This window comes from Bufo gargarizans, chromosome 3, assembly GCF_014858855.1.
Source record: "Bufo gargarizans isolate SCDJY-AF-19 chromosome 3, ASM1485885v1, whole genome shotgun sequence".
NCBI lineage: Eukaryota > Metazoa > Chordata > Amphibia > Anura > Bufonidae > Bufo > Bufo gargarizans.
In genome coordinates, this window is record NC_058082.1 from 87947415 (window position 1) to 87962239 (window position 14825).

At 47.1% G+C, this 14825-nt stretch overlaps 2 protein-coding genes across 3 annotated transcripts in view; one reads left to right on the top strand and one right to left on the bottom strand.

Moving 5' to 3' along the window:
* Positions 1-14825, bottom strand: part of IFT88 (intraflagellar transport 88) — a 124162-nt gene that overhangs the window by 93108 nt on the left and 16229 nt on the right. The gene's annotated exons all lie outside the window — the stretch shown is intronic.
* Positions 10752-14825, top strand: part of CRYL1 (crystallin lambda 1) — a 263185-nt gene continuing 259111 nt past the window's right edge. Inside the window, exon 1 of the mRNA XM_044284099.1 lies at positions 10752-10891. Within this exon, the coding sequence (XP_044140034.1) occupies positions 10851-10891 (41 nt within the window). The 5' untranslated portion in view covers positions 10752-10850. The remainder of the gene's footprint in view (positions 10892-14825) is intronic.

Sequence of the window (14825 nt, forward strand, 5' to 3'; positions counted from 1 at the left end):
CAACATGCATGCTGAGCCCACTATATACTTCTCCTGGAGCCAAATGGCTACTGGTAGGCGCTATAAAAGCAGACTCAGTTTTATACTGACTTTAAAACCAGCCTAACTGGTCAGGTGTGCATGACTGCATGGAGATCGCCACGCCTCCAATATATACTACAAAGAAAAAAATGTGGGGGGTTCAGTCAGCACAACCCTGTATGCAGGTGCACATTGCCATAACAGGTAGGAACTAGTGTTAGGGACCACTCATAGAGGCGACCTTGACGTGGTGAGTGGCTTATTACGCTTTGGCCAAAATGTACACTAATGCCTCATTCAACATCCAGCATAGAGGCAGGGCAGAGTGCTGGTTGCAGAGTGCGATTGCATTTGTGTTTTTGCGTTTGTATGTGTATTTCGCCATAGCAATGTGCACCTGCATACAGGGTTGTGCTTACTGAACCCCCCACATTTTTTTCTTTGTAGTATATATTGGAGGCGTGGCGATCTCCATGCAGTCATGCACACCTGACCAGCTAGTCTGCCCTGGAGGCTGGTTTTAAGGTCAGTATAAAACTGAGTCTGCTTTTATAGCGCCTACCAGTAGCCATTTGGCTCCAGGAGAAGTATATAGTGGGCTCAGCATGCATGTTGGTACTTGCATCCCTGGATCCGATGGAAGCTGTTATGGCACCGGACGGGGTTAAAAGCAGAGTGTGCCTGGCGTGCATGCTGTACCTGCGCTCCCTGGACTTTATGTGGCTGTCATGGCCCATCACAGGTAGGAACTAGTGTTAGGGACCACTCATAGAGGCGACCTTGACGTGGTGAGTGGCTTATTACGCTTTGGCCAAAATGTACACTAATGCCTCATTCAACATCCAGCATAGAGGCAGGGCAGAGTGCTAGTTGCAGAGTGCGATTGCATTTCTGTTTTTGCGTTTGTATGTGTATTTCGCCATAGAAATGTGCACCTGCATACAGGGTTGTGCTGACTGAACCCCCCACATTTTTTATATTTTATATATGTTATTATAAAAATAAATGTCAAGTTTACTCATCTGTGTTTTATTAAACAGAGTTTTATTTTCATGCATTTTATTGTTGTCTTTATTATATACAGTGCATAATGATATTTACAGTATGTAGCACAAACACATAGACCACATTACTAATTGTAAAATACATTATTATAAGACGAATTCACTTATACTATATAAACATGATTTCTCTAACCTTTACACACACGAAAATTAATTTGGTTATAAACTATATCAACAAATTTAAAAGCTTTATTCAACATTTTTATTTATAATACATATCTACCAACAAAAAGGTAAAAAAAATTGGATTTTTTGTACTCACCGTAAAATCCTTTACTCGTAGTAGGCATTGGGGGACACAGCACCATGGGTATATGTCCAACTACCACTAGGAGGCACTAGACACAAAAAAGTGTTGGCTCCTCCCAGGTGGGCTATACCCTCTCCACAGGCACGAGGCTATTCAGTTTGTACCAAAAGCAGTAGGAGAGAGAAGAAAAGCAAGGAACCAACAACTCCCGTACCGGGAAAGATCAAGAGACCAGCCCGGAGAAGCGGAACTAAAATCATAGGGTGGGATCTGTGTCCCCCCAATGCCTACTACGAGAAAAGGATTTGACGGTGAGTACAAAAAATCCAATTTTCTCGTGCATGGCATTGGGGGGACACAGCACCATGGGACGTCCCAAAGCAGTCCCTGAGGGTGGGAAAAGAAGAGTCATGCCACCGGTTGGGCATACAGGTGCAGGAGAACCATGTGACCCAACAGGAAAAAACACGGAATGTGCAAGAGGTTCCATAACAAAGAAGAAACCCCAGAGAAGAAGCAGTGAAGACTGCCAGCACCCCAGGACAAATGCCTGGAAGAAAATCCCGAATGCAAGAAGGAGGCAAAAGGGAACACTGAGCGCAGCCAAGGGCTGGAGACAAAAATTAGGACAGCACCGCGTGTTGGAACTACCCAACGCTCTACATTGTCTCAGACCCAAAGAGCCAAAAAAAAACTGTGGCCAACCCCTGACAGGCCAGGGGAGAAAGGAAACAGGGAAGCACTGGAAACCAAACGAGTGAGGGAAGCTATAGCAAGGCTCACATGTGAAGGGAGCAGGTCTCCGCTCACCGCAAGTCAGGTGATGAAGTTAAGCGCCCTATTTAAAGGTGAAAACCAAGGCTGCTAGAGGAAACTGCCAACCCTTGGAGAAGGAGGGGGTTGTAGGTAAAGGCCAGGAAAAAAGAATGATAACACCTGCGTCCCAAAAACAGGAGACGAGGCAGAGCCTCTGAAAACAAGATATCACTGTGAAGCGTAAGACCAGAGGAAACTCTGGGCATATGAAGTATCAGGGAAAAAAGGAACCAGATACAGGGCCAGGCAATCTCAGCAGGGACACACTGAACTGAGAGACATGGGAGTAGAAGGAGAGTACTCCAAACAGCCTAAGAAGGAAAGGTTCTACAACAGGAGGAGGTCCCTCCCCAAGGAGACCATATGGCGGAATTGCAAACCGTAGCACTAAACCACACAATACCAGATACTTGACGTGGGAGGATGGGAAAAGAGACACGAATCCCAGAGGACCTCAAATGAACGGGGACAGGGACTCCAGAAAGGAGTACCCGGTATGGGCTCACAAGGAACCAGGAGCTGAACCAACAGAAGACAATGCAAGCCAGAATATCCAGGAAAGGCAAAATGAAACTACCATAGGGGAAGGAACATTGGCCATGGACAACTAGCCATACCAAGAAAAGTGACTAGCAAACTGTATACATTGTCCCAGAGAGGGCACGTACAGCAGCTCGGGATGTACCACAAAATCGACAGACATCCATATGCATAAGGAATGCAGAAGTCGCCATGAAAAAGTCAGGGGAACCTACATAGAAATGTAGAAACCAGCTGCGACCGGCATACTGAAAACTCCCATGGGGGAGGAAGTACCTGACAGGTGCAGACGACGGCAAGGCTCAAGGGGAATGCCCCTCTGTCATGTAGTACAACCAAGCAGAGAATACCGAGAACACCTGGACCCAAAAGTAACTACGGGACCGTCCGATGCCAGAGCATTCAGCTGAAAATTCACCTACCAGGCAGGTGTATGGCACTCAGTGGTCCTGTCCCTGACCCGTCAGGGAGGACGTCCAGCGATGATAAATGCCGTTGACCCCAGAAAGGATTCTGTGTGGCGGAGGACATCCAGCGATGACCGAAAACCGCTGCAGCGGCCGGTGCTCACCAAGCTACGTGCCCCAACAAGGCAGAAGATCCAGTGGAGATCCCTGTACTTCACCAGGAATGGGCCGCTCTGTAATAGGAAACAACGCGAGTACTCCTCTATAACATTGGGTAACGCGGAGCGCAGCATACCGTAGTACCTTATAGAGATGGCAAGAGCAACCCTAGCACAAAGGCCAACAACCACCTGGCCATGGAGTAGGGAGCATGGTTGTATGTGGACCACCCGCCGGATCAGACAGATCAGCCATATACTGGAGCTACCAGAAGTAGTACTAGACCGACAAGGTGGGGGTTGGGCTGGCCCACCCCTGCCAGATACGGTAACCATGCACATGCTGAACCAAGGTGGCCTGTTGCAGACAGTGCCTTGAGAGGTACAAGGAGACCAATGAGCACGACAGTAACGGAGTGGCAGATATATGGAAGAACCAACATCCGCAGCACAGATTAGAACCCGGGGGCAGAAGCAACCAGTAATACAGAAACTGTATGGGCCACAGATTGCACCATAGGGCTCAGCACTTGGGGTACTACAAACACACGCCCAAAATATAGGTAAAGTGGCTGCATGTTGCCGTCTAAGGAGAGTGCAAACATAGCCACAGCATCTGGGAATGCGACAGCATTTGGAGGGTACAGGTACTCAACCTGTAAAGTAGAAATACGGCTGTGTAGCGCAGAGATACGACCAGACAGGTGTAATGGGTACAGCATCTGGAGATGGTAGAGGTACTACATTTAAGATCGAAGCAATGTGGCCGCATGGTGCACCCTAGAACCAGAGAGGTGCAACCGCAACCGCGTTAGCAATGGTACCTATAGGGCCGCACGGTACCACAAAGAACAAGACAGGTGCACACTACAATCAGGTAGGTGCAATGTCAACTGAAACAGGGCCGCATAGTACACCATAGAAGCCAGACAGGTGTAACGGCTGCAGCATTAGAGACGGTGCAGGAACTCTACCTATGAAGGGAGTAAGATGGCTGTTTGGTGCACACTATGATGAGGAAGGTGCAATGGCCACGGCAATTGGAGGAGGCCTCGATATCTCGTCCGGTAAGGGAGAGAAAATGCCACATGGTACACCATAAAGCCAGACAGGAGGAACTACCTGTGAAGGAATTAAGGTGGCAGCCTGGTGCCCACTAGAACCAGACAGGAGCAATTCTACGGCAATTGAAAGTGGCCCCTATATCTCGCCCGTAGGGAGAAATGTTGCCGCATGGAACACAATAGAGCCCCCCAGGGGTATTAGCTACAGCATCGGAGATGGTGTAGGTGCTCTACCTATGAACGGAGCAAAATGGCTGGGAACAGATAGGTGCAATTGCTACGGCAATTAAAGGCGGCCTGTACCTCTCGCCAGGAAGGGAGAAATAGTGCCGCATGGAACACCAGAGCGCCAGCCAGGGGTATTGGCTACAGCCTCTGGAGATGGTGTAGGTACTCTACCTATGATGGGAGCAAAGTGGCTGGGAACAGACAGGTGCAATTGCTACGGCAATTGAAGGCGGCCTGTACATCTCGCCCGGAAGGGAGAAATAGTGCCGTATGGAACACCATAGAGCCAGCCAGAGTAATGGCTTCAGCATCTGGAGTAGGAATAGGTACTCTACCTATAAAAAGAGCAAGGCGGCTGGAAACAGAAGATATAATTGCTCTTTACTCACCAACCTACAGGAGGCATTTGCCTGAGCTAACAGCTTGCCTAGAACAGGGACCCCCTGTGATAAGGTAGGGTAGCGAACACCAGCACCAGGAAGGGGACCCGGTGGGGGGGGGGGCGGGGGAGAAGCGACGCCTGGGGATAGGCGGATCAGGGCAAACAGAGCACCTGGGAGCCGGGAACAGGCCATGGAAGATGAGGCCTAGTCCCGGCAGAAGCCAGGGACTAAAGTAGCGGGGAAGGCCAGGGAGAAGGCTGTGTGGCCAGGAGGAAAGAAAAAAAACCAACCAAGGGGGAAGAGAAGGGAGGGGAAACAAGAATATAACCCCCCACCAAGAAAAAAGAAGAACAAAGAAGAGGATCCCGGCTGCGCGATCAAGTGGATGAGGTGAGTAATGTTTTTATTATTTTTTAACCCTCAAGTGACATTTGACTTTGCATTCTGTATTAAAGAATGCTATTATTTTCCATTATAACCATCTTATAATGGAAAATAATAAAGTAAATGTGGACCCGGGTCGCTCATCCCTCATCTCCTTAGCAACCATGCGTGAAAATCGCATTGCATCCGCACTTGCTTGTGAATGCTATGCGATTTTCACGCAGCCCCATTCCCTTCTATGGGGCCTGCATTGCGTGAAAAATACAGAGCATGCTGCGATTATCACGCAACGCACAAGTGATGCGTGAAAATCACCTGCTCATCTGCACAGCCGTATTGAAGTAAATGGGTCCAGATTCAGTGCGGGTGCAATGCAATCACCTCACGCATTGCACCCGCACGGAAAACTCACTCGTGTGAAAGGGGCCTTAAAGTTGTAGGATGATGCTGTATAGGCCTCCCTGTATTGGTCGTGCACATTCTAACATGTCTGCAATAAATGCATTTTAATAGACCAATTAGGCCTTTCTTATCAGTCTGTTTTCTAGCTCTCTAGGCACCAAGAGCTTTTTTACACCACTTGGCCTACACAGTGTTCCATGGTCTTGGGGGTGAGCCACTATATACAATTTAGTTTTTTAAACAACTGAGCAAGCCATAGTATGCTTATAGTAGTCTTATAAAGTAGCTGTAGATCAATAAGCAGTGAGGGGGAGATGCTGGGGTGACCCCTGGCTCAGAGAGGAGATACTAGTCAAATAGTTGATAGGAATTCAGGACTGTTAAGGGCCAATTTTTGGCCAGATGATTGCCGACAAGGGTTCATAGGAAGGCTCGTTAGCGATTATCTGGTGGTGTAAATCTCGGACAAGAATAGGAATCCTCTATTAAGTGCCGGCGATGAGCGGTTCTCAGTGTTTTGCGGTTCGCAATATGTGGACCGCAAAACACTATGGACTTCTGAATGGACCCTTTAAGTGTACCGGTAGAAGGAGAGTTTTTAGGAGGGAATACTTCTGTAATACGGTGTCTGATGCAGCGTGCACCATGTTTTTCTCTGTCAGCTTCTGTATTAGGGCTCATTCACACATCCTCAAAATATTGATGCCGCCTGTGTGGGTTCTGCATTTTGTGGAATGGAACGTCCGGCCCACAATAGAACAGTTCTATCCTTGTCCTTAATGCAGACAAGAATAGGACATGTTCTATACTTTTGTGGGTCCACGGAACGGACATACGGATGTGAATAGCACATGGTTTGCGGTCAGCATCTTTTGTGGCCTCATTGAAGTGAACGGGCATAAAATATGTTTGTGTGCATGATTAGTCGTATAGAAAAGACTTCTATATGAAACCTGAGACATACAGAGGTACACAATGTCCTTTTAGCTGACTTACAAGCGCATGTTACAACCTTACTTTGGCAGTCATTGCAGTCTAACGGACCCCATTGTACCTCAGTATATCTCCAGTTTTATACAGAGGTACAATAGGTCCATTAGACTTATATGGGTGCGGTATTATGGAGGTTGTTCATGGTCATATACACCTTTGTATATAAACCTTCAATCTAATATGTTATACGCTTGTAGGTAGAAAGCAAACTATGCAAAGAGGTTTTATGTCTTAGCTTCATTTCTCCTCATTGGTCTAGTGTTAGACCCCACTCTTTGTGTTGTTATCACATTTGGCACGCATTTTCGTTATTAGGTAACCAATCTATCATTATAATTTCTCTTGTAAGCAGATCAGGCCAAAGAGGCAACAATATGTTACACTCTTAGGTGTTAGTTTTATTTGTAACTGACAATTTATGATTGACTAAAGGCGTCCTGTGTATAGAGAGAACGCTGTATTTTACTACCGCCTCGTACTTCATTGCATTGAGGAAATCTTATATTTGTGTACATCGGACATCATGGGCCTGTTTATTCAATAGTCTTTTCTTGTAGATCGGAGCTGGACAGGCGTTTTCAGGACTGATTACAGTAACAGTAGTAAAAATGCACCAATGATTTTCAGCTCTCTGTTCAGGGTGGGTTCACATCGTGTTTTTTGTGAACGTTTGACGTATATGTTAGACAAAAAGGATACAAAAATGCAGGAAACCACATTTTTTTTATTTTACAATGGAACTCTATGGTGCCACTGTATGGTATCTGTCTGAGGCATCTGTTTAACGTATACGTTTTTTGTGTACGTTAAATGGATGGGAAAAACTTGATTTGAACCCACCCTTAGAAGCACATTTTTAAATACTGTATTAGGGCATTCTTAGCTAATAGAAGGGAGTCTCGTATTTGTGGGTCTATAAATTATCTAGAATGAGAGAAGCATCTTTCCCTCTCTCTCTGGAGGACCCTACACCTATGTACAGTACACAGACAGCCCATTGATCCTGTAGGCACCATTTAAAGGGGTTGTCCTATTACAACGTATCCCTTTTCCACAGGATAGGGAATGTGTTGGATCGGCGGGGGTCCAACCACTGCAGTCTGCATTTCAGGCAGCCCCATAAAATTAAATGGTGCAGTAGCACTCTTACATGTCTCCCGCTCCATTCAAATGGGGGAACACTTATCCCGTCCTCCTGATCGGCAGGGGCCCCAGCAGTCGGACCTCCTCTTCTTTATCCTACGGATAGGGGATAAGTTGTTGTAATGGGACAACCTCTTTAATGTACACTTTCTGTTGTGTTTCCCCAGATTACAGCTGATCAGAAATGGGGGATCTCAGCAGTAGGACCACCTGTGATCAGAGAGATGACAGATCGTGGAGAAGACTTTAAATTACCTGTGGCTTCCCTAATGTAATGTAAGCATACGTACACAGGAAGCATACATTTAAGAATTGCTGTGTATGTGAATCTCCGACTAAGGCCTCCTGCACACGACCGTTGTGTGCACCCGTGGCCGTTGTGCCGTTTTCCGTTTTTTTTCGCGGACCCATTGACTTTCAATGGGTCCGTGGAAAAATCGGAAAATGCACCGTTTTGCAGCCGAGGCCGTGATCCGTGTATCCTGTCCGTCAAAAAAATATGACCTGTCCTATTTTTTTGACGGACAACGGTTCACGGACCCATTCAAGTCAATGGGTCCGTGAAAGAACACGGATGCACACAAGATTGGCATCCGTGTCCGTGGGTTGCTTTCATACAGACGGATAAAAGCTTTTTCAGAGGTGAGTTTTCACTTCGCGAAAACTCAGATCCGACAGTATATTCTAACACAGAGGCGTTCCCATGGTGATGGGGACGCTTCAGGTTAGAATATACTGAAAAACTGTGTACATGACTGCCCCCTGTTTTTAACTCATTTGTGGCCAGTGCGGCCGCCCCCCCCCCTCCCTCCCCTGTAGTTAACTTCTTGGTAGCCAGCCCCCCCTCCCTCCCCTGTAGTTAACTAATTGGTGTCCAGTGGGCCCCCCCTCCGTCCGCTATAGATAACTCATTGGTGTCCAGTGGGCCCCCCCTCCGTCCGCTATAGATAACTCATTGGTGGCCAGTGGGCCCTCTCCCCTCCCACCCCCTCCTAATTAAAATCGCCCCCCTATCATTGGTGGCAGTGGTGAGTACCGATCGGAGTCCCAGTGTAATCGCTGGGGCTCCGATCGGTAACCATGGCAACCGGGACGCTACTGCAGTCCCGGTTGCCATGGTAGCTTAGCAATTTGTAGAAGCTTTATACTTACCTGAAGAGCAGCGATGTCTGTGACGGGCCGGGAGCTCCTCCTACTGGTAAGTGACAGGTCTGTGCTATAAGCAATGCGCCGCACAGACCTTTCACTTACCAGTAGGAGGAGCTCCCGGCCGGTCACAGACATCGCAGCTCTTCAGGTAAGTATGAAGCTTCTACAAATTGCTAAGCTACCATGGCAACCGGGACTGCAGTAGCGTCCCGGTTGCCATGGTTACCGATCGGAGCCCCAGCGATTACACTGGGACTCCGATCGGTACTCACCACTGCCACCAATGATAGGGGGGCGATTTTAATTAGGAGGGGGAGGGAGGGGAGAGGGCCCACTGGCCACCAACGAGTTATCTACAGCGGAGGGAGGGGGGGCCCACTGGACACCAATGAGTTATCTATAGCGGACGGAGGGGGGGCCCACTGGACACCAATGAGTTATCTATAGCGGACGGAGGGGGGGCCCACTGGCCACCAACGAGTTAACTACAGGGGAGGGAGGGGGGGGCCCACTGGACACCAACGAGTTTACTACAGGGGAGGGAGGGGGGGGGGGGCGGCCGCACAGGGGAGGGAGGGGGGGGGGGGCGGCCGCACTGGCCACCAATGAGTTAAAAACAGCAGGGGGCAGTCATGTACACAGTTTTTCAGTATATTCTAACCTGAAGCGTCCCCATCACCATGGGAACGCCTCTGTGTTAGAATATACTGTCGGATCTGATTTTCACGATGTAGCTCATATCCGACAGTATATTCTAACATAGAGGCGTTCCCATGGTGATGGGGACGCTTCAAGTTAAAATATACCATCGGATTGGAGAAAACTCCAATCCGATGGTATAAAAGAACTCCAGACTTTACATTGAAAGTCAATGGGGACGGATCCGTTTCAAATGGCACCATATTGTGTCAACTTCAAACGGATCCGTCCCTATTGACTTGCATTGTAATTCAGGACGGATCCGTTTGGCTCCGCACGGCCAGGCGGACACCAAAACGACTTTTTTTCATGTCCGTGGATCCTCCAAAAATCAAGGAAGACCCACGGACGAAAAAACGGTCACGGATCACGGACCCACGGGCCCCGTTTTTGCGGACCGTGTAAAAAAACGTTCGTGTGCAGGAGGCCTAAGGCTACATGCACACGACCGTTCAGTTTTTTGCGGTCCGCAAAACATGGAAGCCGCCCGTGTGCCTTCCGCAATTTGCGGAACGGAACAGACGGCCCATTGTAGAAATGCCTATTCTTGTCCGCAAAACAGACAAGAATAGGACATGTTATATTTTTTTTGTGGGGCCACAGAACGGAGCAACAGATGCGGACAGCACGCGGAGTGCTGTCCGCATCTTTTGCGGCCCCATTGAAGTAAATGGGTCCACATCCAAGCCGCAAAAACTGCGGCTCGCATGCGGACCAAAACAACGGCCGTGTGCATGAGGCCTTATTAGTGCAGGTTTGCCATTGGTGTATGTACAATCCTCAGGCTACAAAGGGGTTAACCGACTGGCTTGGTGAGTCTACTTTTCACGCTAGGCTTCTGAAGAGTTTTTTCCTTACAAATAATTACAATAAAACCCCAGGTAGAGCAATCCTGAGACACTGTGTCTGCCATAACAGATGTGTATGAAATGAAGGCGGAGTGCTGGACTGGATATCAGCAGCCAATCAGCGTGCAGCTGTTATGTCTCAGGCTGGAGCCTCGCAGGACACCCAATCACAGCAAGGGTTGTATGAGACATCAAGCAGGCACCAAGTACATAGTGTGGGTTGTGACACTGCTGCTAGTCTAGTACTGGCTGGATCCTTCCTGAAATCCTCACTTGTAGACAAATCACGCAGCCGCTGAACATGACTGACCCAAAGGAAGGGAGTGTTGTGATTATTGGAAGGTAACTGATATAAGGCGTGCTGCTAGAATAGCAATTCCTGCAGGCATTTGTTTTACATTTGTGTTTGCATAGTCGATAGAAAAAGTCAGCAATTTTAGTTTTTATCAGCTGCTGTAGAAATACAACTTCCAACATTGACATGCTGGGGGTTTTAGTTCTACAGTAATTGAAGTGCAAGAGCCTGTTTATACCCAGTGTCGGATAATCTGATCTCATATTTAACATATGACGGAAAAACAAATTATGTCAATTTACTGTACCTGTAGAATAGAGATGTTATGGAGGCGTTTCATTAGTTATTTCTGATTTTACAGATTTCATTATTTTGGACTAAATATATTAAAATTTTATAGATTATACAGAAAATGTCATATTGCTTTTAAGCGACTCTTGTGATTCTTGTTAGTTTTGAGCCTGAAGTTTCCAAAATTGTCCCCATCCCCCTCCAAAAAACAGGAAGCAAAGAGCTGATCCTGGATAACCTTACACATTGAAGTTAAATGTCTGTGTCTTTCTAAACACATGGGTTTCAGAAACACATCCTCTGATTTAATGCTATTCAGCAGATTTAAATAATAACACTGGTAGATGAGGAAACTGCATAAATAGCAATTGCACAATACATGTTTTTGCAAAAAAATTTTTTATTGTGTTCATTCCTTTATTTAAGCATTCCCACTTTAAAGGGGTTAACCAACACCCATAAGGCCCACCATAAGGCCCACCTTGCTCCCCGGCACCCATGTCTCTTCTGATGCCCGCACGGCCGCTGCTGCATCTCCCCATTGTGCAGATGAAAACATCCGGCAAAGGGGGCGCAGCCAACAGCAAGCCGCGACGGGAACGAGCCTTCCTAGCATGACTGTCCCCTGAACCCCCCCCATCACAGGATGTTTTCATCCGCGCAACAGGGAAATGCAGCAGCGGTCGTGCGGGCATCAGAAGCGACGTGGGTTTCTGGGAGCGAAGTAAGTACAATTTGTGTGAGGGGCCCGGGCATTTGCGGGGGTATAATAGGGGTTGGATAACCCCTTTAAGCGTGCGAGACTAAGGCCTCTTTCACACGAGCGTGGCGTGTGAGGGCCCGATAAGGTGCGGGTGCGTTGCGGTTAAATGTGTGATTTTTTTTTTCCGCACGAGTGTAAAGCGTTTTAATGCGTTTTGCATGCGCGTGAGAAAAATCGCCATGTTTGGTACCCAAACCTGGACTTCATCACTGAAGTTCAGGTTTGGGATCGGTGTTGTGTAGATTTTATTATTTTCCCTTATAACATGGTTATAAGGGAAAATAATAGCATTCTTAATACAGAATGCAAAGTAAATTAGGGATGGAGGGGTTAAAAAAAAAAAAAAGTCAACTTACCTGCTCCATAGCTGCCGTCTCTGTTCTATCTTTAGGACCTGGCAAAAGACCTGTGGTGACGTCACTATGGTTCATCACCATGGTGAGGGACCATGTGATTGGATCATGTGATGTGATGTCACCACAGGTCCTTAGCCGGCAGCTCAACATTGCAGAAGAAGACAGAGATCCGCAACTACGCGATCAAGTGGACTCAGTGAGTTAATTTTATTTTATTTTTTTAACCCCTTCATCACTATTTTACTATGCATTCTGTATTCAGAATGCTATTATTTTATAACCATGTTATAAGGGAAAATAATACAGATCGGGTCCCCAGCCCGATCGTCACCTAGCAACCATGCGTGAAAATCGCACCGCATCCGCACTTGCTTGCGATTTTCACGCGGCCCCATTCACTTCTATGGGGCCTGCGTTGCGTGAAAAAACGCAGAATATAGAGCATGCTGCGATTTTCACGCAACGCACAAGTGATGCGTGAAAATCACAGCTCATGTGTACAGCCCCATAGAAATGAATAGGTCAGGATTCAGTGCGGGTGCAATGCGTTCACCTCACGCATTGCACCCGCGCAGAATACTCGCCCGTGTGAAAGGGGCCTAAGAAAAATTTGCGCTCCCTGGTACCACCCCTATGTGTAAAAGTAATAAAAAAAAATAGTCGGTGATAGTATACTCCATAGTGAGAATATTATACATAACACTACACTCATTGACAAAAAAAAAGTAACACACCCAGATAGAAATGTCAAATTGCTGCAAAACTCAGCATGCAGTTATGTCAGGCAGATGTGTAAATGAATACAGGTGTTCTTTGATTAGACACTGGGTCTTTGCACAAAAGGGCGTAAAAGTGCTTCCCCCGTTACCCTACAAAAAGGCTGCCAGAGGCTACTTTTGGGTATTGTACCTCTTGGTGAGGGATTGTTGACTCCTAGACATGCCTGTACAACACACTCAAAGGCATTTTGCTCAGTTGACAGACCTTCAGAGGGGCTGCATCATTGGACTGAGAAAGGCAAGATGGTCATTTTAACGAATTGCCCACCATTTAACCTGTTCTAATATAGCTGTTAGGAGGTATTGGGAGCAGTGGTTACATGAGGGCACGCACGCAAACAGGCTTTGGATGGCCCAGACAGATCCACACACACATAAGCCACTCTAAGGCCCCTTTCACACGGGCTTATATTCAGCGCAGATGCGATGCGCGAGTTGAACGCATTGCACCCGCACTGAATACTGACCCATTCATTTCTATGGGGCTATTCACATGAGCGGTGATTTTTCACGCATCACTTGTGCGTTGTGTGAAAATCGCAGCATGCTCGTTGTGCGTTTTTCACGCAACGCAGGCCCCATAGAAGTGAATGGGGTTGCGTGAAAATCGCAAGCAAGTGCGGATGCGGTGCAATTTTCACGCACGGTTGCTAGGAGACGATCGGGATGGAGACCCGATCATTATTATTTTCCCTTATAACATGGTTATAAGGGAAAATAACAGCATTCTGAATATAGAATCGCGCTTGATCATGCTGCCCAGCATCTCGTCTGTCTCCTTTGCTGAACAGGACCTGTGGTGACGTCACTCTGGTCATCACATGTTCCATCACATGCCATGGTGATGGATCATGTGATTGATCATGTGATGACCGGAGTGACGTCACCACAGGTCCTGTTCAGCAAAGGAGACAGAAGAGATGCCGGGCTACGCGATCAAGTGGACTAAGGTGAGTGAAATTTTTTTATTTATTTTTTTAACCCATCCAGCGCTATTGTACTATGCATTCTGTATTCAGAATGCTATTATTTTCCCTTATAACCATGTTATAAGAGAAAATAATACAATCTACAGAACACCGATCCCAGACCCGAACTTCTGTGAAGAAGTTCGGGTTTGGGTACCAAACATGCACGATTTTTCTCCCACGAGTGCAAAACGCATTACAATGTTTTGCACTCGAGCGGAAAAATCGCGGGTGTTCCCGCAACGCCCCCGCACATTTTTCCGCAACGCCCGTCTGAAAGAGGCCTAACAGTTTTGTTGTCTACCATCCAGACATAGGTGGTACCTTCATTACTCACCCCTGTCTTTCCCTGGACTGTTTCCAGGCACTTAGCATAAGGAAACTTTGGGTCATGGCACTCTTATTAGTTATGAATGAGAAACCTGGACTTCTACAGAACGCAACCATATCGTCTTCATAACAATGAATCCAGGTTCCATTTGGGAACACAATGGTCAGGTTCCAGTATGGAGGCCTCATGGTGAGCGCTTCAATCCTGCCTTTGCTGTGTGACGACACACTGCCCTATCTTCTAGTGTGATGATCTGGGGGGCCATCATATATGACAGTGGGTCACCCCTAGTAGTGATACGAGGAAAAATAACAGCTCAACGATATGTGCGGGACATCATGTGGCCTCTCATGGCAGGGCTTCTAACTGGCATTTTTCCCAGCAAGGGTTTCCCAGGAATGTCTAAAATTGAGCATTTATGGTGATCTGTACTTTTAATTGATACCATTTTGGGGTATGTATGACTTTTTTTATTTATTTTTTATTCACGGCG